Genomic DNA, 23,674 nt, shown 5'->3' on the forward strand with positions numbered 1-23,674 from the left:
TGAGGAGGGACAGCTGGTGATGTCTTGGAAAAGGTTTGCACTGATATTGGGGCCCATTGTGAAGAAAGAGGAAGAGAAACAGGGAAAACTTGCCCGTGTAGCCCTGGCTGGCACCACTGATGAGTTAAAGTTCTAAGAAGCAGACATCATCCCAGGGCCCTTGCTGCTACATAGGAGGCCCTTGTGTGAATTAGAAAAGCTGCCTCTTGGGAGGGCACAGTGGGAGCAGGTGTCCCTTCCTTTGAGGACATCAGTGAATAGAGTGTGGTCTGGGCTTCAGCCCAGTGGCCAGATGCTCCTGTGCAGACATGGAACATGGGGCCCTGTCCCCAGCTTCTTCAGACAGTGTCCCCTCCCTCAACTTGAAGCTTCCACTCAACTTCCTGGGCCAACCAATGGGTTTGATAGATTGTTGCCACGTGCACATCTCAGTGGGCTATAAAGGCCTCTGCTTAGCATCTCCTAGCACTGGTGCGTTTCAGCTCAGCATGGGTGCAGATGAGCAAGATATGAGTATGAATGAGAGTGGGATATAGTTTGGCTTCCTTTCAACTGACCTTCACCAATCAAAGAAAAGAGGTAAATACCTGAAGGCAAGGGACCAAATGGGGTGAGAACATTAAAAAGAAAAAAGAAGGTATCTTAGCAACAAAGATAGGACGTGCATGAGATCCCAGTACTCAAGTGGGTCAAGTACTCAAGTGTGTCAAGTGCTAAAATATTAAATATAAGGTGACCATTATCATTATAAAATAGATATTACCAACATCAAATACAGACTCTCCTAACATTACTGTGACCATGATGGAGTTCAGGTCTGAGAGCCAGCCCATGCGGCCAGTACAGAACCTATCTGTGAAATGACCCCATGTGCTTCTGCTCCTGGACAGGCTGCCTGTAACTGTTTGCCAGCATACACTGGAGACGGAAAGGTCTGCACGCTCATCAATGTCTGCTTAACTGTGAGTATGGCTCTAGGGTGGATGTCCTTCAAGCCTCAGAGCCCACGGTGCCTCCCACGCCACTTCTAGGGGATGCAGAGTTGAGGAATTCTTCCTCTGGAGGCCTCAGAGCTGTGTGTTGACCATGAGGCTTGTTTCTCTGGCACACTCCATTGCAATGTTGGGGAGAAAGGAGAGAAGGCACAGTCTGCCACCCCCAGCCTGCCCCTTTGGCTGCACCATATTGAGCTAAGTCTATCCACTTGCTTATCCCCTATCCATATTGCCAACTCTTATGAAAAAGATCCCTTTCCACCAAGCATGTCTCTCACCTCCTCCAGGAAGCCCTCTTAGGTAAACCTCACAGCAACTTTCCACTCCTTATTCTCCTAGACTTACACGTAGGAATCCACAGTGAGTGCACTATGAGTCAACAATATAGTGTAGCATTCCAAAAGCTAGTTCTGTCATCACAGAGGCCTAGAGGACAGGCTAAGGAAGATGATTCTACTCTAACCCCACAACTACCCTCCATGGCCCCTACCACCCTCATTCTACATGATAACTCTACCTTAGAACACAGGATCCAGTTCTAGATGCTCTGCATTGAGCAGGGGTTCATATGGGGGTAGAAGCACTGTGTCTCCTATGTCCATGCACACATCATTAATTCTCCCAGTTCTCTCTCTCTCTCTAAAGGGGAGTTGGGATGTAGGGTGGAGGCTGCCACCAACATTTCAAGGATTGCCACAAAACAGAAGGGTTGTTCTTGTTCTGTGTAAGTCCAAGCAGTAGGACTAGGACCAGTGGATGAACATTAGAAGAAAACAGATTTCTTTCAACTTAACTCATTTATTTCATTAGAACTGTCCAGAGATAGAGAGTTTTGAGAAGTAATGAGCTTATTATAACTCAAGGTATTTAACTATAGGAATGAAGCAACAGATGGGTTATCAACCCAGACAGCCATTTAGATTCCTCCCAGCCCTGATCCATATGACTCTAGGGTTTTCAGTTGGTTTGCTTCTTGGGACCTCAGTTTCCTAGGATGGTTGTAAATGTCCCTGGAGTTTCTTTTACCACTAACATCTGGGCTTTGACTTTCTTCCTCCAGTCTGTAGGATATTGTTGACACACTTCTTGTCTCCGTTTGCATGTCGATCCTGACAGGAGCAGGATCTTCTGATTCTCTTATAACCCTTGACTGCAGGCTGGATGCATGTTATGCAAATGAGTAGGAGTTTACTCAGTCATTAATCACTGAGTCTCAAACTGGGCTAGTCACCTACTGCTGCTCAGAGCCTAATTGTCCCAGGCCTGGTACCTCCAAAGGGATGAGATAAGCCTGCTGACCCAGCCTGTCATATCCAGAGCACTTTGTGTGGTCAGCTAGGCCTCTGAAGTCCTGCATCAATGTCACATTCATATCCATTGCTTGCCAGGGTCAGCCACTGTGCTTAGGGGTGCCCAATCATTCTTTCGTTTAATTTCTCTAACAGCCATATGAGGTAAGAACTGTTATTAACCCCATTTTACAAAGAGACTCTCTAGCTGTGCCTCTTTCCTAGGACTGCCTCTTTCCTATAACAAACTGCCACAAACTGGGTGGGTGAAAACAATAGAAAAGTATTTTCTTACAGTTCTAGAGGACCAAATCCAAAATTAAGGTGTCCACAAGGATGTGCTCCCTCTGAAGCCTCCATAGGAGAATCCTTCCTTTCCTCTTCCAGCTTCTGGTGACTCCAGGCATTCCTAGCCTGTGGCCGCATCACTCTAATTTCTGCCTCCATCTTCACTTGGCCTTCACTTCTGTATCTGTGTCTTCTTGTCTTGCAAGGACATTTGTGACATTAAGTGGTTAATCTAGGATGATCTTATCTGGAGATCCTTAATTACATCTGTAAAGACTCTTTTTCTAAATAAGTTGCATCCACAGTTGCATCCAGTCCTTAGGACAGTTCAACCCACTAGGCTGTGAGGAGTGAAGGCCATTACCCAAGGCCACAGAGCTAGTATGTGGCATGGCCAGAACTGGAGCCTATCTCTGTCTTACTCAAGACCTGCACCCTTGACCACTTCTTGGGGTGCTTGTTCTTCCTACAAGGCCCAGTCCCAACACCTTGCTTTCCTGTTTATGCTACTTCCCACCTGAGAGCCTCCAGCTGTTGACATGAGAACAGTGCAGACACCCTGTAATTAAAGCCCTTCTTCTTCAATTGAGGCTCCCATTATCTCCTTGTGTTGGTCTGGCAAGCTCCTCAAGAGATCAATGTCCTCTACATGAAACAGTTATGTAAGGATAATAAAGAAGAAGCTACAGAAAAGATGGGAGCTGAGATGTGAAGCTGTTACTACTAGAACTATGGCCAGCTTAATTTTCACAGCAATGCTTCCATGGGCCATTCATGTTTTGTAAAAAAATGGCCACCTTGTCTTGGACAAATTACTCCTGATACAGCTGACCTGGGAGATTCCGAAGGTCCTTTGCTACTCAATCTCAGCAGCGTATTCCCATAGGAATTAACTCTATTGCAAGATTGTAAAATTATAGGCCATCAGGGGCCAGACAGGGAATAATATCAATAGGAAGACCCAAATCATATTGCTGCTGTAATGGGGAAACATCTACTCCAACTGACTGGTGCTCTAAGCTATGTCAGCCCAGTGTTGACAGTACTCCCTGATATTTTAAAAGATATGAAAATTTATGAATTTGTATGTAAATTTTACTAATTTGTAAATGATGGTAATTCATTCCAAAAAGCTCTTTTAAATACTGGGCTAAACAAACAAAATAGTCCTGGTGCTAAATCTGGCCCACGAACAATTATTTCTGCTCAAGTCCTACCAACAAGGACTGTGAAACATTGCCTTTCCTGAGTTAGTCCCCAGTCCAAACTGTTTTAGTCCATTTGTGCTGCTTTAACAGCACAGAGGATACCTGAGACTGGGTAGCTTATAAGCAACAGAAATTTATTTCTCACATTCTGGAGGCCATGCAGTCCAAGATCAAGGCACTGGCCAGTTCTGTGTCTGCTGCAGGTCTGCTTCCTCGTTCATAGATGGTGCCTTCTTGCTCATTGGTAGAAGGGACAACTGAGTTCCCTTGGGTCTTTTTTCTTCTCTTTTCACATCAGAAGGGTAATGTGTCAATGTTGTAACAAGTTTTGAGGGACGCACATCTCATAGAATAGTGTGAAAACCCAATATCAAGCTAATGAACCACAAAAGGATCTCTCTTTTATAAGGGCACTAATCCCATTTATAAAGCCTTTGCCCTCATGAACCTAATGACCTTCTAAAGGACCCACCTCCTAATACCATCACAGTGAGGGTTAGGTGGGGGACACAAACATTTAGACTAGAGCAGGAGGCAAGCATGTTGATGGAACAGAGACTGGGTGAGATGGGAAGGGTCGTAGTGATCAGACAAGGCCTCTCTGCAGAGGTGACTCATTCCTGAATGTTGAGAAGCGGGCAACCACATGAAAATCTTGGGGAAAATGTGTAAGCAAAAGGAAAAGCAAGCCAGGGGTCCTGGGAAGAGGAAGAGCTTGGCATGTTCTGGGAACTGAAGAGAGAGCCAGTGTGACTGCAGTAAAGGGAATGAAAGGGAGGTGGTGAGAGGGGCCAGATCACCTTACACCATGTAGGCTATGCTGTGGGGCTTATATTTTATTCCAGTTATGACGAGGAAGCCACTGGATGATCATGTGGGTCAATGTCAATGTCTGGCTTGGCTCTCAAATCTCATTCTGGCTGCTGTGATGACTGTGCAGGATAGGGGTTCAAAAGCAGAAGCAAGAAGACCATGTAAAAGACTAATGGAGCAGACCAGGAAAGAGCAGGGTGGTATGACTAGAGCTGTAGCAGTGGGTGTAATAAGAAGTCGCTTGCGCCAGGTGGACATGGTGGCTCATGCCTATAATCCCAGCACTTTGGGGTGCCGAGGCAGGAAGTTCGCTTGGGCTCAGGAGCTTGAGACTAGCTTGGAGAGAGAGGGAGATAAATCACTGGACAGGGGATGTATTTTGGAGATAACCAATAAGACCTGCTGATAGACTGGATATGGGAAATACAAGGAAAAGGAATCAAGGACACTATCTAGGTTTTTTGCTGAGACATGTTGGTTCTACTCATGAAGATAAGGATGGCTTAGAGAGGAGGAAATGTTGAGTGAAATATCAACAGGTCTGTCTTTTTGTCGAGTTTGAGTTGCTTGGTAGCCATTCAAGTGAAGATTTCCAGTGAAATGTAAGCTTGAAGGAGAGATCATGACAGAGGTACAAATGTAGGGGTCATTGGCACAGAGATGGTATTTAAACACAGGGAACTGGCTGAAGCACAAGATGAAGGTTAGAGGCAAAGATGGGGCAGGCAGAGGGGCCCTGGATATTAATCCATTGAGCAGGGGAAGAAGTACCTACAGAGAAGGCTCAGTAAAAAAGCCCACGATGTGGAAGGAAAACCACTTATCAAGTATAGTGTCAACAGAGGCCAAGAGAAGAAAATGTTTCAAGTGGAGTGATTGTACAGGCAAAGGATGTTGAGATGTCACCTATGCTGAGAGAAGAGAACTGACCACTGCCTTCTCAAGGTCTCAATTCTTGAAGACCCGGATCAGGGTGGAGGCTTGTGTAAAGGTGGGACCAAGAGCCTAGAAGTAAGTTGAGAAGAAAATTGGAAGTAAGGAAAGTAGAAACATAGACATTTGCAAGGATCTTCCTGGGCAAATAAATGGGTAGTTAATGGAGAAGGATGTGGACCAAAGGAAGCATTGTTTATAACACTTTACTCTGGAAAACTTTAAACCTACATGAAACTAGAGCAACTAATACATGAACCCATCTGTACCTGACACTCAGGTGCAAGAGTCAACTCATGGTCAGTCTTTGTTCATCTATACCTAAGGGGTTCTCTTAAAGGAGAAAAAAAAAAGAGAGTTTGGCTTTTTTCAAGATGAGTAATATGAAGGCATGTTTTTGTGCTGGGGAATATGATCTGATAGAAGGGAGGAAACCACTCCTGAAGGAGAGGAGGTTGTCGTTACAGGAGGAAAACACAGGAGGGGGTGAGAGGGAGTGGGACCCAGAGCCCAGGTGGAGGCATCAGCCTCAGATAGAAGCAGACGTGGTGTCAGTCAGTATATTAGTCAGTGATGAACCAGTGAGTCCATTAATGAGTCAGCCCATTAGTTAGTTGTTAGTACACTTGTTAAATAAGGAAAGCAGAGTCCAGACCCAAACAAGTGGTGAAGCTCAGGATGGGGAGATGAGGTGGTTCTTGTTACCTGTGTCTCTTTTCTCCATGAGGTACAATTGGGGCTCATCAACTAAGATGAGAGGACAGTGATTGAGAGTTGAGAAAGGTGAGGAGTGGAATGTCATCTGTATTAGTCAATTTTCACGCTGCTGATAAATACATACTCCAGACTGGGCAACTTACAAAAGAAAGTTTTATTGGGCTTAGAGTTCCCCATGGCTGGGGAGGACTCATAATCATGGTGGAAGGTGAAAAGCATGTCTCACATGGTGGCAGACAAGAGAAGAGAGCTTGTGCAGGGAAACTCCCATTTTTAAAACCATCAGATCTCGTTAGACTCATTCACTATTACAAGAAGAGCACAGGAAAGACCTGCCCCACAATTCAATCGCTTCCTACCAGGTTCCTCCATGACACACGAGAATTGTGGGAGTTATAATTCAAGATGAGATTTGGGTGGGAACACAGCCAAACCCTATCATCTCTAGAGAGAGGGAAATTAAATGTACTGCAAAGGTGCAGGCATCTGTATCCGCGAAGGGATACCTTTGAAGGGAGTCCAGATAGCATGTATCCGTGACTTTCTCAGGCAATGCACCGCCAGCCTGGCAGACCCAGAGAAGTTAGAGTGGGGCCCAGGAGAGCTAGGGATTTGCCAAGCCATAGTGATGGAGGGAGAGAACAGCTAGGGAGGGTCACAGTGTTCCACCTTGCCAGCTGGCTGGGGGCCGACGGGGCTGAGTAGGTGGGCAGGAATGCTGGGGAGAAAGAAGTAAGAAAGGAAGGGGAGGTTCCTGTGGACCAAAAGAGGTTGGAGACTGCAGTATTAGAAGAGAGAAGTTGAAATGATAAAAGTTGGTGGCCAGAGAGAGAAGGATGCTTGAAATGGAGCTCTCAGGAGCAGTCAGTGCACTTTATGTTGACTACAAAGCCAGGGGGTGGGGGCAGGGGTGGTAGAGGCCATTGACAAGGGTATTGACACTGCCAAGGATGGCAACATCAAGAAGGAAGGGAAAGGCGGTGATCCAGGCACCACCATTAGGACCAAAGAGTAAAAATTGGTGAAGGATTATGGATACTATGTGTTTAAAGGCTGAGGGTGTGGAAATGTTTTGGAAGTGACAATGTACGGTAAGAAAGACACTCTCCCAGCACAGCCAGGACATTGCCACTTCAATCCCTCACCAGTGTGGAGTTAGCGGAGGAAAACAGCTTCACTTGAGGGGCACAGGAAGGGCAATGTTTGCAGGAGACAAAGACCTCTGCAGGAAGAGGTGAAGAGAGCTTACTAAGGTGAGAATGTCAGCAAGTTGCTAATGGCAATGAGTTTGAGAAAGCACAGGGAAGGGTTTGTGAGGAAGGGGCCTATGGGGTCAGGTGATGCATGTGTAGAGGAACATGGGGTGAGTGGAGTGTCCCTGCAATGAGTGTTCCCATGGATGTTAGCTTTGAACCATGCTTTGCTTTGTTTGTATTTTAGGTCTCTGCCCATCTTCTACAACTTACAAGCTCTTTGAGGGCTGGGACAATGTGTTCTATTTTGTACCACCTGCCTTCTATCTGATAATGGTTACCTTTTCCTATGATCATAGCTTAAAGCTGGGAAGTATCAAACAGGTGGGGTCTTCCTAGTTAATACCTGGATGCTGAGAAATTTCCAATTTGGCAACTCTGGGCTTACCTGTACAGGGCTGGAGATCTGCTCAAAGGGACCTGTCATCTTAGGATACAAGGCCAGGTGAATAAGATGCCCCTACGAGTATAGGGAATTGGAAGGCAAGCTTGGGAAAATGATAAACAATACAAATGAATCAAAGTTAGAGACTGAGACAAAAAATGAATTCGAACGCAGAATTGCTTTGTAAATATCGGTAGAGCTGGCAAACTAACTGATCTAATCCCCATCCCTTGCCCCTTGGCAATTTTACCAGAAAAATGGCGGCTGTAGTGAATTTGCCATCTGCAACCACACTGGGCAAGGAGAAAGGACTTGTGCTTGCAAGCCAAACTACGTCGGAGATGGATTTACCTGCCGCGGCAGCATTTATCAGGTAAAGTGAGACGTGCTTCCATCAAGTAAACTCTACTTCCCTAAAAATGCCAAGAATCCAGGTAGCTAAGGAATATTCAAGAGCTTGGTGAAATGTAAAGCACTATAAAAATACGAAAGGCAATTTTATATAAATCAGCAATGGAAAGAAATTTTGTCTTCCTCTGGGAATTCATTTGACCTGCGAAAGAGTGTAATGTAGGGATTAAGATGGACTGACAGCTCTGGAGTCAGAAACACCTGGGTTTGAATTCAGTTCTCCTGGTTAGTAATGTGACTTTGAGCATATCATGTCACCTCTCTGTATATCAATTTTCTAATCTGTAAAAGAAAATAATGATGGTACCAACTCCATCAGGTTGTTAAAATAAGGTAATATGTGCAAAGGACACAGAGTGCTCAATAGCTCAACCATATTACCATGGCGTGGATTGCTGTGTGTGCATGTGTGCATGTGCATGTGTGCGTGCATGTGTTAATGTGTGTACACGTGTGTGTGCATGCATGTACGTGTGTATGCTTGTGTGTGCATGCAGATGCATGTGTGCCTGTGTGTACGCACGTGTGTGCATGTGTGTGTGTGTACTGAGCATAGTGGTTGAGGCAAGGTGATATTTGCAGGTTTCTGTCTATGATAAAGTAAATGTTCAGTTATTTAAAGAGGGATGAAAATGTTCTGGCTGATCAAATATTGTTACTAGAGTAACCAAATCTGCCATAAGCCTATAACTGATTTTTTTTAAATATTTGCAAGTCAGAAAATGCTCTTAAAGTTCAGATACTTCTGGAAATGGCTGAACTTTTCTTTCATAAATCAGATGGCGATTCCAGAAAGGTTATAGAATTCACACTATGTCTACATAGTCATTCTGAACATTAATTGTCAGCCTACAGATGAAGCTCCAAAAAGGCCCGGTGTTACAGATTTCCAGTTGAAGGGATGGCAGAGAAATCATCCTGTGACAACCCTGTGTTGTTCTTATATATATTTCACAGGCATTAAGTGAAACTATCCTTTGTTTGCAGGAGCTTCCCAAGAACCCGAAAACTTCCCAGTATTTCTTCCAGTTGCAGGTAGGAAATATACATGTCTGTCTAGCCATAAGAGTTCAGCCTAGGCCAGGTGCAGTGGCTCACACCTGTAATTCCAACACTTTGGGAGGCCAAGACAGGCAGATTGCCTGAGCTCAGGAGTTCGAGACCAGTCTGGGGAACATGGCAAAACCCCGTCTCTTTTAAAAATACAAAAAAAATTAGCTGGGCATGGTGGCGCAGGCCTGTAGTCCCAGTTACTTGGAAGCTGAGGCGTGAGAATTGCTTGAACCCGGGAGGCAGAGGTTGCAGTGAGCTGAGATCATGCCACTGTACTCCAGCCTGGGTGACAGAGTGAGACACTGTTTCAAAAAAAAAAAAAGAATGTAGTACATGAAAGACTCCCATCACACTGGTAGAGAAAAAGGTGTGACTGGGACAGCTGGTTAACACTTGGGGTAAAAAATTAGGTTTGATCTTTCTGCATATCATACGTCTGAATGAGATTCAGATGTAGGAATAAAATATTAAAAACTAGAAGAATAAAATGATAAAAAATATGACATAAGATTGTAATAAAATCATTAAAAACTAGAAGAAAATATGCTCATAGTAACCATATGATCTTAGAATTACAAGAAGACAATTATAACAGTTAAGTACAACAACTTGTTTTATGTTTGTATTATTATCCTCATGATATAAAATACTGATATGTGCAAGAGACACTGGAAAAAAAATACCTGAAAGTAATAAGAGCTGCTTCTAGGTGGTGGGACTAGGGGATCCCCTGTTATTTTTTAATTTGTGCTGTATTTTCAAAATCTTTAATACAATAAGCATGGGTTAATTTTATAATGAGAAAAAAACCACACACGATTTCCATGACGGAGAATCTGGGTTTCATTTGAATCCAAGACTGAAACACAGGTCTCCTCATCCAGTCTTTGCTTCACCCAGGTGCCATCATCTCTGGTATTAGTTTGAGCCCCGGCATGTATTGATGTTAAGTGAGTGATGTGTGAGCCCCACCTTTCTTCCCACAGGAGCATCTCGTGAAAGATCTGGTCGGCCCAGGCCCCTTCACTGTTTTTGCACCTTTATCTGCAGCCTTTGATGAGGAAGCCCGGGTGAGCATGAGACTGTGGGCAGAAGGGGGAGGTCTGCGGCTGGAATATAGTCTTTGGGCCTCGCCCTGGAACCAAGACTGGAGATGTTTCTAAGCAGGAGCTCTAAGATCAGGTGCAACTCACCAGCAATAGAAGGGGCTGCCTCTTGGCACAGGGACCCCTGTCAGGGGAAACATCAGGTAGATTTGGGGTAACCACTGGCCAGAGACTTTCTAAAGGACATTCCTGAACAAGGTTGGAGAAGATTAACAATTCTCGAGTGATTTAGACCTCCCATAGACAAAAAACGGGGGAGTGGAGGGAGAGATGCTGGGTTAAAGAGATTTAAATAGATTCTTTTCTTGCAGGATTTATCAGAGCCTTTACTGTTCTAATATTCACAGGGGCTCTTCATACTGGATTGCCCATTCGTGATAATGATAGGTAACATTTACTGTGTCAAACACTGTTCTGAGTGCCCGGCTTAAAATGACTCATTTGGCCCTCACAACAACCCTGTGAGTTCTGCTGTGATCCTCATTTTACAGCTGTGAATACTGAGGGAAGTAGCTTTCCCAAGATCACATGACTAGCAGGGGGTGGAGCAAAGACCCAAACCTGGGCCCATGTACTTAACCACTGCACACCCAGCCTCTCCATGCCTATATTTTGGACACCAACAAAGCAGAGGCACAAAAATAGTTTCTGAAAGAACTTGACACTTTATAATTCAAAATAAAAAGCCATTAAAGGAGTTATGAAACAATGAGAATTTTGTGGGCTTTTGATTACTTACTGTATGTTAATATTGTTTGTTTGTTTGTTTTTGAGACAGGGTCTTGCTCTGTCACCCAGGCTGGAGTGCAGTGCCACGATCTCGGCTCACTGCAGCCTCTACCTGCTGGGTTCAAGTGATTCTCATGCCTCAGCCTCCGGAGTAGTATTTTTAGTAGAGATGGTGTTTTACCATGTGGGCCAGGCTGGTCTCGAACTCCTGGCCTCAAGTGATCCGCCCGCCTCGGCCTCCCAGAGTGCTGGGATTACAGGCATGAGCCACTGCACCCAGCCTTGATTGTATTTTGAATTCCAAATGGAAATATGTCATGATCTTCCCAATACTAAAGGTTTAAATCTAGCACTGATACCTCTCCAAGAGGGGTATATACTATGCAGCGTTTCCCAGCATGTTTCCCAAGAAAATTCTTTTTCGAGGATCATCTCACAGAACTTGGGATCTTTGCAACATGTATTGTGAAATCCTGAGCCAGAGGAACCCCATGTTCCTTCCACACTGAGATTCCACAATGGACGCAAGAAAGGAGCTAGAGTCACTTCCTCCCTTTTGTCTGAACAGCCTCCACTCTCTAATCCTGACCACAAAGCTTACTTCCCAGAGTCTGGGTGAGCCGAGAGGTGTGGAAGAGAGAATGGAGGACAGGAGAACCAAATGGTACATTGCAGCAAAAGGCTCCTGCCTCTGGCTGGAACCCTCTAATCTTCTGTTACAGGTTAAAGACTGGGACAAACAGGGCTTAATGCCCCAGGTTCTTCGGTATCATGTGGTCGCCTGCCACCAGCTGCTTCTGGAAAACCTGAAATTGATCTCAAATGCTACTTCCCTCCAAGGAGAGCCAATAGTCATCTCCGTCTCTCAGGTAGATGCCAGTTATCCTTAGGTCCTCTCTCCCCTAGATCATGTCCTTTGCAGGAACCTGGATGGAGCTGGAGGCCATCATCCTCAGCAAACTAATGCAGGAACAGAAAACCCAATGCTGCATGTCCTCACTTACAAGTGAGAGCTAAATGATGAGAACTCATGGACACATAGAGGGGAACAATACACACTGGGGCCTACTGGAGGGTGGAGAGTGGGAGGAGGGAGAGGATCATGAAAAATAACTAATAGATACTAGGCTTAATACCTGGATGATGAAATAATCTCTACAACAAACCCCCATGACACAAGTTTACCTGTGTAACAAACCTGCATATGTTCCCCTGAACATAAAAGTTGTTGTTTTTTTTTTTAAAACAAAAGAAGTACCTTATCCTTAGGTCCTCTTTCTCTTTTTTTCCTTAAAGTAATATAAGAAATAATAATAACATGTTAAGTGATTTCTGTATGCAGGCACATAGTATTTGATGTGTACTAACTCATTTAATCTGCAAAATACTCCCTTGATATAGACAGTGTTAATCCTTAATTTCTGAATAAGAAAACTGAGCTCAGAAAGGTTAAGTAGCTTGTCCAAGGTCACACAAAGAGCAAATATTAGAGCCAGGTTTAAAACTCAGAGGCAGGCCTCTCTAAGTAGTAAATAGAACTGCTTTTGATAGCATTAGTCAGAAGCTGGGAAGGTTGAAAGCTTTTGATCAAAGCCACTTGACCATGCTGGTCCAGTCCCTCCCTACTACAGAGAAGCAAATGGTGACCACAGAATTCCTTGCAGAAGAAAGAAAGCCAGGGGAGTTGGTATAGAACAAATATAAAAGAGAAGCCAATTTTGAGCTGCTTGCTTATTTCATATTGGAGAATCATATTGAAATTACTGTTTAGATGATTCTATGTTATAATTAACTTCTCCAGGTGAAAGTTACATTTTTATCTCTGTTTTCACTTCATAATCATAATAAAAATACACTCAAGTATTAACTTGGATATTCAGTTTTTGCTCCTGATAATTTGACACATTGGTAAAGCATTCTGTGAGAAGCAATTTTGTGTTCATTTCACTTTGCGCTCATTTCTTTTTTGTTTTTGGTTGATTTCAGGGCACAGTGTATATAAATAATAAGGCTAAGATCATATCCAGTGATATCATCAGTACTAATGGGATTGTTCATATCATAGACAAATTGCTATCTCCCAAAAATTTGCTTATCACTCCCAAAGACACCTCTGGAAGAATTCTGGTAGGTAAACTCTGTCATATTTTCAGCCTGGAGTGACTCAGTACATTATCATCTCTATTCTGATTCAAAGTCATCATTTTGAAACATTTTCTTTTTCTGCTTCAATCTCAAGCTATTATTAAAAGCCTAGTAAACATTATTCTTAGAAGTAAATAAGTAAAAGTCTATCTTAAATTGATAAGTAGGTTTTATATGTTTTTCTCTAGCATCCACAAGGAAAGGTAGTCTTACATAGGTTTAGAAGATGGAGAAGATAGATAGATAGATAGATAGATAGATAGATAGATAGATAGATAGATAGACAGACAGACAGACAGACAGACAGACAGACAGATAAAATTAAATCTGGAGTAAAACTCCTAAATTGACAGAAAATGTAATTTTAACTTTTATTTTTATTTTTTAATATAGGTCAAGGTCTTTCATTGCAGAACACAGAATCCACTATACTTAGACAAAAAAAAAGTTTCTTGAGATAGTAGATACATCATCAAATCTCTGGAAGGGTAGAGCCTAATTCAGATGCTACACAGCTGGGAGCAGAGCAGCCCAGGGAGGCCTACAAAGGGTAGACACCTGGCTGGGTGCAGTGGCTCACACCTGTAATCCCAGCAATCTGGGAGGCCAAGGTGGGCAGATTGCTTGAGTCCAGGAGTTCAAAACCAGCCTGGGCAACATAGTGAAACCCTGTTTCTACTAAAAATACAAAAAACTAGCCAGGTGTGGTGGTCATGCCTGTAATCCCAGCTACTTGGGAGGCTGAGGTGGGAGAATCACCTGATCCCAGGATCAGATGCTTGCAGTGAGCTGAGGGCAGTGACCTGAGATCATGCTACTGCACTCTAGTCTGGGCAACCAGAGCGAGTTCCTGTCTAAAAAAGTTTTTTTTAATTAAACACACACACACACACACACAAAGGGTGGACACCTAACCTGATAACCTTACCACCACCACCAGGCTGTTCTGGCTGTCACAGCTCTGTGACTGCCACCTGTCTGCAGCCTCACCACCTTGGACACTAGACACTGGGCTATAGATGTCCCAATTGTGCTTGCCAGAGGGGTTGATCTCCCTTCTAGCAGCTGCTGCCACCTCATATTATTTCTTTTCACCAAGAAGCTTTGCACAAGTGCTTCTGCTTGGAGGACCTTATATCACATTGGGGCTCTAGCTGCAAGGGAGTCTGGGAAAAAGTAGCGCTTAGCCTACTAGTCTCTAGAATGCAAAAAGCATGGTCAGAAGAGAGCTGGAGCAGGTACTGATGAGCCCATCTATGCATCTGTCAGGTTATGTTACCTTTACTTTTTTTCACTTGAGCTCTTGTTAAATTCCCCATGAACTGTATAAGGAAAAGTTTCATGCTCATTCTTATTATCTTTGCAGCAAAATCTTACAACTCTGGCAACAAACAATGGCTACATCAAATTTAGCAGCTTAATACAGGTAAAAATTTAGGGGAAGTTGACTCAGAGGATAACCTGCCTAAAGAAGTTTTGTTTTGTTTTGTTGTTGTTTCTGTTTTGTTTTGACATCAGCCAGCTATTGTGGGATCTGCATGGGGAAGTCCCAGTTTTCTGGAGAGCAAAGTCATTCTCTGTCACTCCCTTCTTAGAATGTTATATGGCTTGTTGAGCTATATAATGTACATTGGCTGAGTTAGAAATTGAGGATTTGAGGCTGGGGAGAGGGAAATAAATTGGAATGTGGCAGCAGTGTACTAGGTGCTTCACACCTGAAATTATCAACTCCATTATAAAGATGGGGAAGTTGAATGGGAGAGTTGGGAACTCTATGCCTGTGAGGCAGGTAGAAATTAAAACCATATCTTTCTGGCAAGCACGGTGGCTCATGCCTGTAATTTCAGCACTTTGGGAGGCCAAAGCAGGTGCATCACTTGAGGTCAGGAGTTTGAGACCAGCCTGGCCAACATGGTAAAACTCAGTCTCTACTAAAAATACAAAAATTAGCTGGGCATGACGGTGTTCACCTGTAGTCCCAGCTACTTAGGAGGGTGAGGCAGGAGAATCACTTGAACCCAGGAAGCAGAGGTTGCAGTGAGCTGAGATCGCACCACTGCACTCCAGCCAAGGTGACAGGGTGAGACTCCATCTCAAAAAAAAAAAAAAAAACCATACCTTACTGACTTCAGAGATTGTTCCCATGAATTGAGTAGAAACTTCCAATATGAACAAAAGATTGCAGAGGAGAATAGGGAGGAGCAGACCAAGCATCTTTCTGAGGCTCCCTCTTCCCTGTTCCTCAACCCTGAGCAGTCCCTGGGGACTCCAGAATTTGGCTTTCTGATTTGCTGTCCAAGAAAATATAGATCAGGATGGGCACAGCTGGCTCATGCCTGTAATCCTAGTACTTTGGGTGGCCAAGGCAGGAGGACTGCTTGAGCCCAGGAGTTCCAGACCAGCCTGGGCAACATGGCGAAACCCCATCTCTAGAAAAATACAAAAATTTGCAGAGTGTGGTGGTGCATGCCAGTAGTCCCAGCTACTCAGGAGGTTGAGGTGGGAGGATCACTTGAACCTGTGAGGTTGAAGCTGCATTGAGCTGTGACTGTGCTACTGCAACTCCAGCCGGGGCAACAGAGTGAGACCCTGCCTCAAAAATAAAAAAAAAAAAAATTGTAGATCAGAATGGCTGGGGTGTGATAGGCTTCTGGTTTCTCTAGCTGTATCACCCTTGAACCATCCAGAGTCCCAGTAAGCCATGGGCTGGAGCATGGAGGAGAATCCTCAGAGAAAGAACCCCTGCCCGCATGTCTAGGCCTTGCTCATGCCACTGAGGGACTGAATCCCTGTGTTTCAGGACTCCGGTTTGCTGAGTGTCATCACTGATCCCATCCACACCCCAGTCACTCTCTTCTGGCCCACTGACCAAGCCCTCCAAGCCCTACCTGCTGAACAACAGGACTTCCTGTTCAACCAAGACAACAAGGACAAGCTGAAGGAGTATTTGAAGTTTCATGTGATACGAGATGCCAAGGTATTTAGTTTACATGCAGACATAAGTGCAAGAATGTCCCAGGGTGGTGATAAAATTCAGCACCAAGGCATTGTGCCCTAGGAACTATCAGTGTGTCCCTGTCTCCACTGTATGCAGGAAGCCACAGCATCACCTGCCCCATTGTGTCCTCCTCTGACTGGCCGTGGTTGATTGGCTCCTGCAGTATACCACATTTGGTTCTGTTCCTTGGACCTGCCATTTTTTTTTTACTTCAATCAATACCCAAGAGCATCATTGCTCTTTCTACTGCAGATCAGCCTTTCCTCCTTCCTAGTTCTCCTGGCAAAATGGCTGCTGACAACAGTTCTCAAGTTTTTCCAGATGGACTCTTTCTCATCCAATTCCAAAATTTCTAGGCAAATGACTGATTGATCCAGCTTCAATCAGTTGTGGCCTCTGAACTGATTAACTGTATCAGAGAAGCATGATCATGCAGAAACTAGCATGATCATATAGGAACATGCACGATCACATAGGAACATATGTGATACAGGAATAAGCATGATATAGGAACAAGCACAATCATATAGGAACAAGCATCATAGGAACATGCATGATCATATAGGAACATATATGATCATATAGGAGCAAGCATCATATAGGAGCATGCACAATCACATAGGAGCAAGCATGATCATATGAGAGCAGCATGACCATATAGGAGCAAACACGATCATATGGGAGCAAGCATGATCATATAGGAGCAAGCATGATCACATAGGAGCAAACATGATCATATAGGAGCAAGCACAAACATATGGGAGCAAGCATGATCATATGGGAGCATGCAGTCTTATAGGAGCAAGCACAATCACATAGGAGCAAGCACAATCACATAGGAGCAGCACGATCATATGGGAGCATGCACAGTCTCATAGGAACAAGCACGATCATATAGGAGCAAACATGATCATATAGGAGCAAGCACAATCATATAGGAACATGGCAGCCATCCTGAGTCTTCATGCAGGACTCGTGTTTCTCTCCAGGACCAAGTCTGCCCAGTTCAAGAATGACAAATGTCCCAACTTCAGTTCATCCACAGCATCTAGATTAGTTTCCCAAAGCTGCCATCACAAATTACTACAAGCTGGGCAGCTTAAGCCACAGAAATGTGTTCTTTGTAGTAAACAGTTCTGGAGGCGAGATGTCAGAGATGAAGGAGCTGGCAAGGTTGTTCCTTCTGGAGGTTCTGAGAATTTGTTTTGTTCTTCTGGAGGTTCTGAGAATTTGCTCCATGCTTCTCTCTCTGCTTCTGGTGGCTTCTGGAAATCCTTGGTGCTCCTGGGCCTGTAGTGTATCCCTCCAATCTCTCTCTGCCATCACAGGGCTGTCTCTCTCTGTGTGTTTCTGTGCCTTCACATAGCATTTGCCTCTTCTTTCCTATAAGAACACCATTCATATTAGATTAAGAGCCCACTCTACTCCAGGATTACCTCATCCTAACTAATTACATCCGTAATGACCTCATTTCCAAATAAGATCATAATCTGAGGAACTGGGGATCAGGACTTCAACATAACTCTTTGAGGGGCACAGTGCTGCCCATAAGTGTATCCTATGTCATTTCCCAGCCTCACCCACTCATTCTTTCATTGGCTTCATACACTAAGACTGCATCTTCAGAGACTCCCAAGCATAGATGGGGGATGGAAGGGTGATTGAAAGCAGTCCAGCTGGTCAATTCTTTCCCGCCTGAAGGAATTTCCAATCTCCCAGAGAGCCCCTGATTATTCTTCCCATTGGTTATACCTACGGTCATTGTAAAGCTAAAGTTACTATAACTTGTGGAAAAATTTGCATCTGAATTTGGTTTTTTGGTAAAGCTCCTTCGGGCCGTCCCTTCTTCAGCCCAAATTTGGGGCAGTCACATGGCACCATCGCTCCTACAGGTTTTAGCTGTGGATCTTCCCACATCCACTGCCTGGAAGACCCTGCAAGGTTCAGAGCTGAGTGTGAAGTGTGGAGCTGGCAGTGACATCGTGAGTATCAACATGAAGGGTAGGCAGGGAGGGGTTAACACATTCACAGCAAGCTATTCCCCAGTCACTACCCCTTCAAGGAGATGTTCATTTTTTTCTCTCCATTCGTAGCAGGCTCTTTTTTTTCTCACTACCTTCAGAGGTATTTTTCCTGAGAGTATGTAATTGGATATGAAAAACCTGATAAATCCTGGCCAACCCAAGCCCTCCTAGCGGGTGGCAGGAAGCCTCTCACACTGTGGAGAGCAGCTTCCAGTTGATTTTATTTTTTGTGTAGAGCATTTATTTTCCAATATGAGATACTTTCCTGAAACAGGAAAGTATACAGTCATTCCTTTCTCTTCCTTCCCAGCCCCACTACTGTGACCTCACCTCCAACCCTCTCTTGGCAGTCAGAGCCAGCTCTGGGCTATACCTACCTAGATCAGCCAACTGAGAGGTTTGCAATTTTTACCTTCCCTGGCTAGTTCCTGAACAATTCTGTCTTTCTGTAATTCCATATGATGAATGGGTCTAATAGGATTATTTCAACTGCATATCATGGAAAAGCCAAAATCCAGTGACTTAAATGTATAAGGATTTATTCTCTTTTATAAAAGAAATCTGGAGGTAGCCAATCCAGAGTTAGTATGATGGCTCAGTGGAGAAGCACCTTCTGTCTTTCTGCTCTGCAGCACATGGTTCCAGCCTCCAAGGTCCAGCATGGTTGCTGGAGCTCCAGGCACCATGTCCACTTTCCAGGCAGTGGGAAGGAGGAAGGGCAAAAGGGATGCATCTCCCAATTGAGTTAATTCCCTTCAAGGAGAATTCCAACAAGTTCCATACAACATTCTGCGTGTATGGTCAACATCTTATGACCAGTATCCCTTTGGTGTTTGAATTAGAATTGTATTGAATTTATAACTGAATTTGAAGAGTATTCACATCTTTTCATTCCAGCTTCTGGAACGTTATCCCAATGTACACTCTTGAGATTTTCCTGACTCCCTAGACCAAAATAGACAACTATCAGAGAAGGATAGTAAGAATGCCCTCTGCTTGTTCTGTGTGTTGATATAACTTTCAGAGCAATGTATTTTATGCAATGTATTATTTAGTCTGATCTGTATAACAACCCTATATTAGAAATTATTTGCTCTATTTACCTGGTGAAGAAAACAATGAACCTCAGAGAGGTTCAGTGACTTGCCCGTGGTCACATAGTACATAAGTGAGCATGCAAGGCTTTAACCACAGTTTTCTGGTGTTCCTTCCACTGAGTCACACTATCTCCATCCCATCCGTAGATGCTGGGAGTTATCTTGTTTTCCTCTCAAAAGCTTTCTAAAAGCATTTTATACACTGGAAGAATAATGTATCCATCAACTTACTAGCTGGGTGACCTCAGGAAAGGAAGCCCTGAGATTATTCCCAGCATTAAATGAAATAATGTCTCCAAAGCCCAGTTGATTATGCCTGGTACATGTAAAAAAAGAAATTATCATTACAAAGTTAAAGCCTATCACTTGTACACCCTGGAAAGAAAGCCACACCAGGCACTTTGCTAGGTGCTGGCACTAAATAAGGAGACTCGGTTACTACACACAAAGAGGGCACATCAGTGAAGTTCATCCCTAACCACAGCAAGGTCATCTTTGCTCCACCCTATCACCCACTGCTGACGTTTCTCCTTTGGTAGAGGAAGTGAGGCAGAGGGGTTAAGGGGGCAGGCTCTGAGGCTGACTGCCTGGATGCAAATGCCCACACCACCATTCACTGGGCAAGTCATTTAACCTCTCACTGCCTTAGTTCCCTCGTCTATAAATGGGTACTAATAACAGCAGCTACGTCCAACACAACCACCTTGGATTGTTGTAATAATTAAAAGAAGTTGCACAGGTAAAGGACTTAGAACAGTATCTGGCACATAATACATGCTGGGTATTTGATAAATATATAAATACACGGAGTTTTATTAAGTTCTTCCCGAGTCTTGCAGTTACTGGCCATGTTACATGGCTGGGAAAGAAGAGATGTATGAAAGAGATTGACTGTTTTTCTCTCTCTCTCTCTCTTTCTCTCTTTTTTTTTTTCTTTCTTAGGGTGACCTCTTTCTGAATGGCCAAACCTGCAGAATTGTGCAGCGGGAGCTCTTGTTTGATCTGGGCGTGGCCTACGGCATTGACTGTCTGCTGATTGATCCCACCCTCGGGGGCCGCTGTGACACCTTTACTACTTTCGATGCCTCGGTCAGTCCTAAAAACAACAGTGTAGTAAGAGAACCTTAAGCCAAAGAATGGCCCTCATGATCCAGTGTGGACCCTGTTGTGAAACCATTTAGGGCCTGTCCTCAGCAAGACTAGGACCCAGAAGACCTGAGGGCCAAATGATGTAGTTCTTTAGACTCAGAAGCAACAGGCATCTACTTAGCCCCACACAGCCTGGAATATTCTTGTTTATCCACCCATCTACTCACCCACTCATTCACTCCCTTATCATTGAGAAAACAGTTCTTGGATACCAACTGTATGCCAACTGCCATTCATTTTCAAACACATCCCTCTATTCAGTCACTCACTCATGCATTCAACAAACATTTGTTTAACGTCTGACAGATTACACCATATGAAATTGCCATATTTGACAGTCTGGAGCCTATGAAAAGGGCAATTTCACATAGTCAGTCTAATATGATATGCCACTCACACCTCTATTCACTTACCCATTGATTCATTCATTTGACAATATTGATTGAACTTCTATCCCAGGCCCTGCACTGTGTGAGGCATTTTTACATTCACTCATTCATCCATCTAGCATCTTTACTGAGTACTCCCCTGAAGCCAGCCATTTTGTTCAATGCTTAGCTTACCCCTACAATAATCCAGTAATAGGAATAGTTATCATCTGCCCTATTGTGTAGATTTAGAAACTGAGTTTCAAAGAGGTAAAGTGACTTTACATGGCAAAGTTTGTCACCAGTTGATATCAGTACCTGGCATCCTCTAGGAATTTCAATAACTATCCCAAATTTTTTGGATCCCAGTCAGCCAAAGTAGGAGATGAAACCAGTTGTCCTTTCTACCACAGGGGTCTTCTTAATTTCCAAATTATATTCCACACATATTTTTCAGTTAATCATTTTTCCTCATCAATCTTCTGAAGATCAAATAGCAAGAATTATTATCCCTATTTATTATAAAACTAAGGCTCAAATAGTATTGGTGATTGGCCAAAAGGATCCCATTTAACTTAAAATGGAACAATTGCACCCATATGTCCCACTGCTAATAGCATATGCCTGTAAGACACTGCCCTGGTCCAGCTCTGTATAACAGATTTTCCCTTCAGAGAACGAAAGTACAGAGCTAATGCCCAAGACAGATCTTCAGAATTATGTGTGGCAAAGTTAGTGTGTGTGTTTTGATATTCTTTGTTGTTGTTGTTGTTTTGAGATAGAGTCTTGCTCTGTCATCCAGGCTGGAGTTCAGTGGTGCAATCACAGCTCACTGCAGCCTTGAACTCCTGGGCTCAAGTGATCCCCTCAACTCAGCCCCCAAAGTCGCTGAGACTACAGGTTCATGTGCCACCATGCCTGGCTAATTTTTTTTTTTTGCAGATAAAGTCTTGCTGTGTTGCCTAGGCTGGTCTCAAACTCCTCGCCTCAAGCGATCCTCCTGCCTTGGCCTCCCAAAGTGCTAGGATTACAGGTGTCAGCCACCATGCCTGGCCTGTTTTCATATTCTTGATCATAGCCAGAGGCTTAATCAAGATTAATTAAGCCCCTAATCCATCCAGGTATTAATCAGGAACATTTCCTTGGGTTTTCTGATATTCTTGGTTTTCAAGTGTTTCTTTTCTTGCATACTAGGGGGAGTGTGGGAGCTGTGTCAATACTCCCAGCTGCCCAAGGTGGAGTAAACCAAAGGTAATTAAGAATGCAGTGATAATGTTTGGAGAACCACAGGTCTGTTCCATTAGCAGACCTCAGTGTGTGTGCGTGTGTGTGTGTGTGTGTGCGTGCACATATGTTGCATAAATGTAATTTATGTCATTCTTTCAACAACAAAGCTAATGGGGTAAGATAGATATTCTCAGCCCAGGCAACCTGTCAACCCATGTTCTAGGAACTGTCTAGGAAAGTCATGGGATGGTAGACCTAGAAGGACTTAGAAGATAATTATGATTATAAAAATAGCTGCATTTTGTTGGCTGCTGTCCATGTCCCAGGCTCTGTGCTGAGCCTTTATATACTCATTACTCTATCCCTCTTTATAATACTCATAGGAAGCTATTATTACCTACACTTTACTTATGAGAAAAATGGGTCTCAGAGAGGGTAAGCAATCAGCCCAAGGCCACACAGCTAGTAAGGAGCAATGCTAGGATGAAAGTCCAGAGAGCAATGGAGAGTAATGGTTGAGTCAATGAAATTTGGAGTCCACAGGTATGGGGTCAAATTCCATAATCTTTGACAAATCCTATGACCTATCAGGTTTGCTTCTGTAAAATGGAGCTAATAATGGACTCTGTGCAGCTATTAGGAAAAGTAAATTTTAAAAACGTGGGTACACTGAAGTGCCTGGCACATAGTAAGTGCTCATTAAATGCTGTTTTGTATTACTTATTCCAAAGTCAAGCTCTTTCTAGTCTACTAGTAAAACCTATAACGAAAATATCCCTACAAAACAAAATCTAACTCATACCGTCCCTTCCTACAATTCGGGAGCCTTGCCCCACACCCCTTCTGTGACAGGAAGCTACCTCCTTCCCACTCCCTCCCCAGGCAACCATGCCACTTGCAGAGCACTCTTAAGGTTCTGAAAGTTCTTCCCCTTGAGACTGGGGAGAAATCTTCCCATGGACCCTAGATCTACTTCCTCCCTCATCTTCGTGTTTCTGCCATTGGTCTGTTGATTCCCATAGGAAAAATATTACCTTAGAGAAAAAGTTGGCTCACATTGGAAGTCCCATTTTTTACTTGGGCAATACCTAAGATCCTTCATGAGGGCACAGAGTAGAGCCCCAGAGCCCCAGTCCCTGTGGTGGTAAGCGAAGTGATGGTCCACTCTCTTCCCTTAGGGTGTGAAGCAGAAGTGTCTCTACAACGTGCCCTTCAAGAGGAACCTGGAAGGCTGCCGGGAGCGGTGCAGCCTGGTGATACAGATCCCCAAGTGCTGCAAGGGCTACTTCGGGCGAGAGTGTCAGGGTGAGGGTGCCTCTTCCCCCCTCGCAACTCTAAAAGTGGTAATATGCTCCTGCTCATTGTCCAGTCTTTGAATGTACCAAAATTACAGGGAGATGGGGGAAACACTGCTAATAATGATTCCCAGACCCCAAAACTCTGAAGAGTTGTGTATCATTCCTTCTACTTTGGCATATTTTTTTAT

General features: G+C 43.9%; 1 protein-coding gene and 1 non-coding gene across 2 annotated transcripts in view; one reads left to right on the plus strand and one right to left on the minus strand.

Moving 5' to 3' along the window:
* Nucleotides 1-23,674, plus strand: part of STAB2 (stabilin 2) — a 182,892-nt gene that overhangs the window by 133,189 nt on the left and 26,029 nt on the right. The window contains exons 44-55 of the mRNA XM_055236360.2: nt 891-962; nt 8,135-8,254; nt 9,280-9,327; nt 10,332-10,415; nt 11,903-12,049; nt 13,167-13,307; nt 14,692-14,751; nt 16,126-16,302; nt 18,216-18,305; nt 20,387-20,533; nt 22,156-22,212; nt 23,367-23,493. Of these exons, the coding sequence (XP_055092335.1) occupies nt 891-962; nt 8,135-8,254; nt 9,280-9,327; nt 10,332-10,415; nt 11,903-12,049; nt 13,167-13,307; nt 14,692-14,751; nt 16,126-16,302; nt 18,216-18,305; nt 20,387-20,533; nt 22,156-22,212; nt 23,367-23,493 (1,270 nt within the window). The remainder of the gene's footprint in view (nt 1-890; nt 963-8,134; nt 8,255-9,279; nt 9,328-10,331; nt 10,416-11,902; nt 12,050-13,166; nt 13,308-14,691; nt 14,752-16,125; nt 16,303-18,215; nt 18,306-20,386; nt 20,534-22,155; nt 22,213-23,366; nt 23,494-23,674) is intronic.
* Nucleotides 4,073-4,175, minus strand: LOC129461363 (small nucleolar RNA U13). The gene has a single exon (XR_008650512.1). It is a non-coding gene; the product is annotated as a small nucleolar RNA U13 (small nucleolar RNA).

This window comes from Symphalangus syndactylus, chromosome 13 (genome assembly GCF_028878055.3).
Source record: "Symphalangus syndactylus isolate Jambi chromosome 13, NHGRI_mSymSyn1-v2.1_pri, whole genome shotgun sequence".
In the NCBI taxonomy this organism is placed as follows: Eukaryota; Metazoa; Chordata; class Mammalia; order Primates; family Hylobatidae; genus Symphalangus; species Symphalangus syndactylus.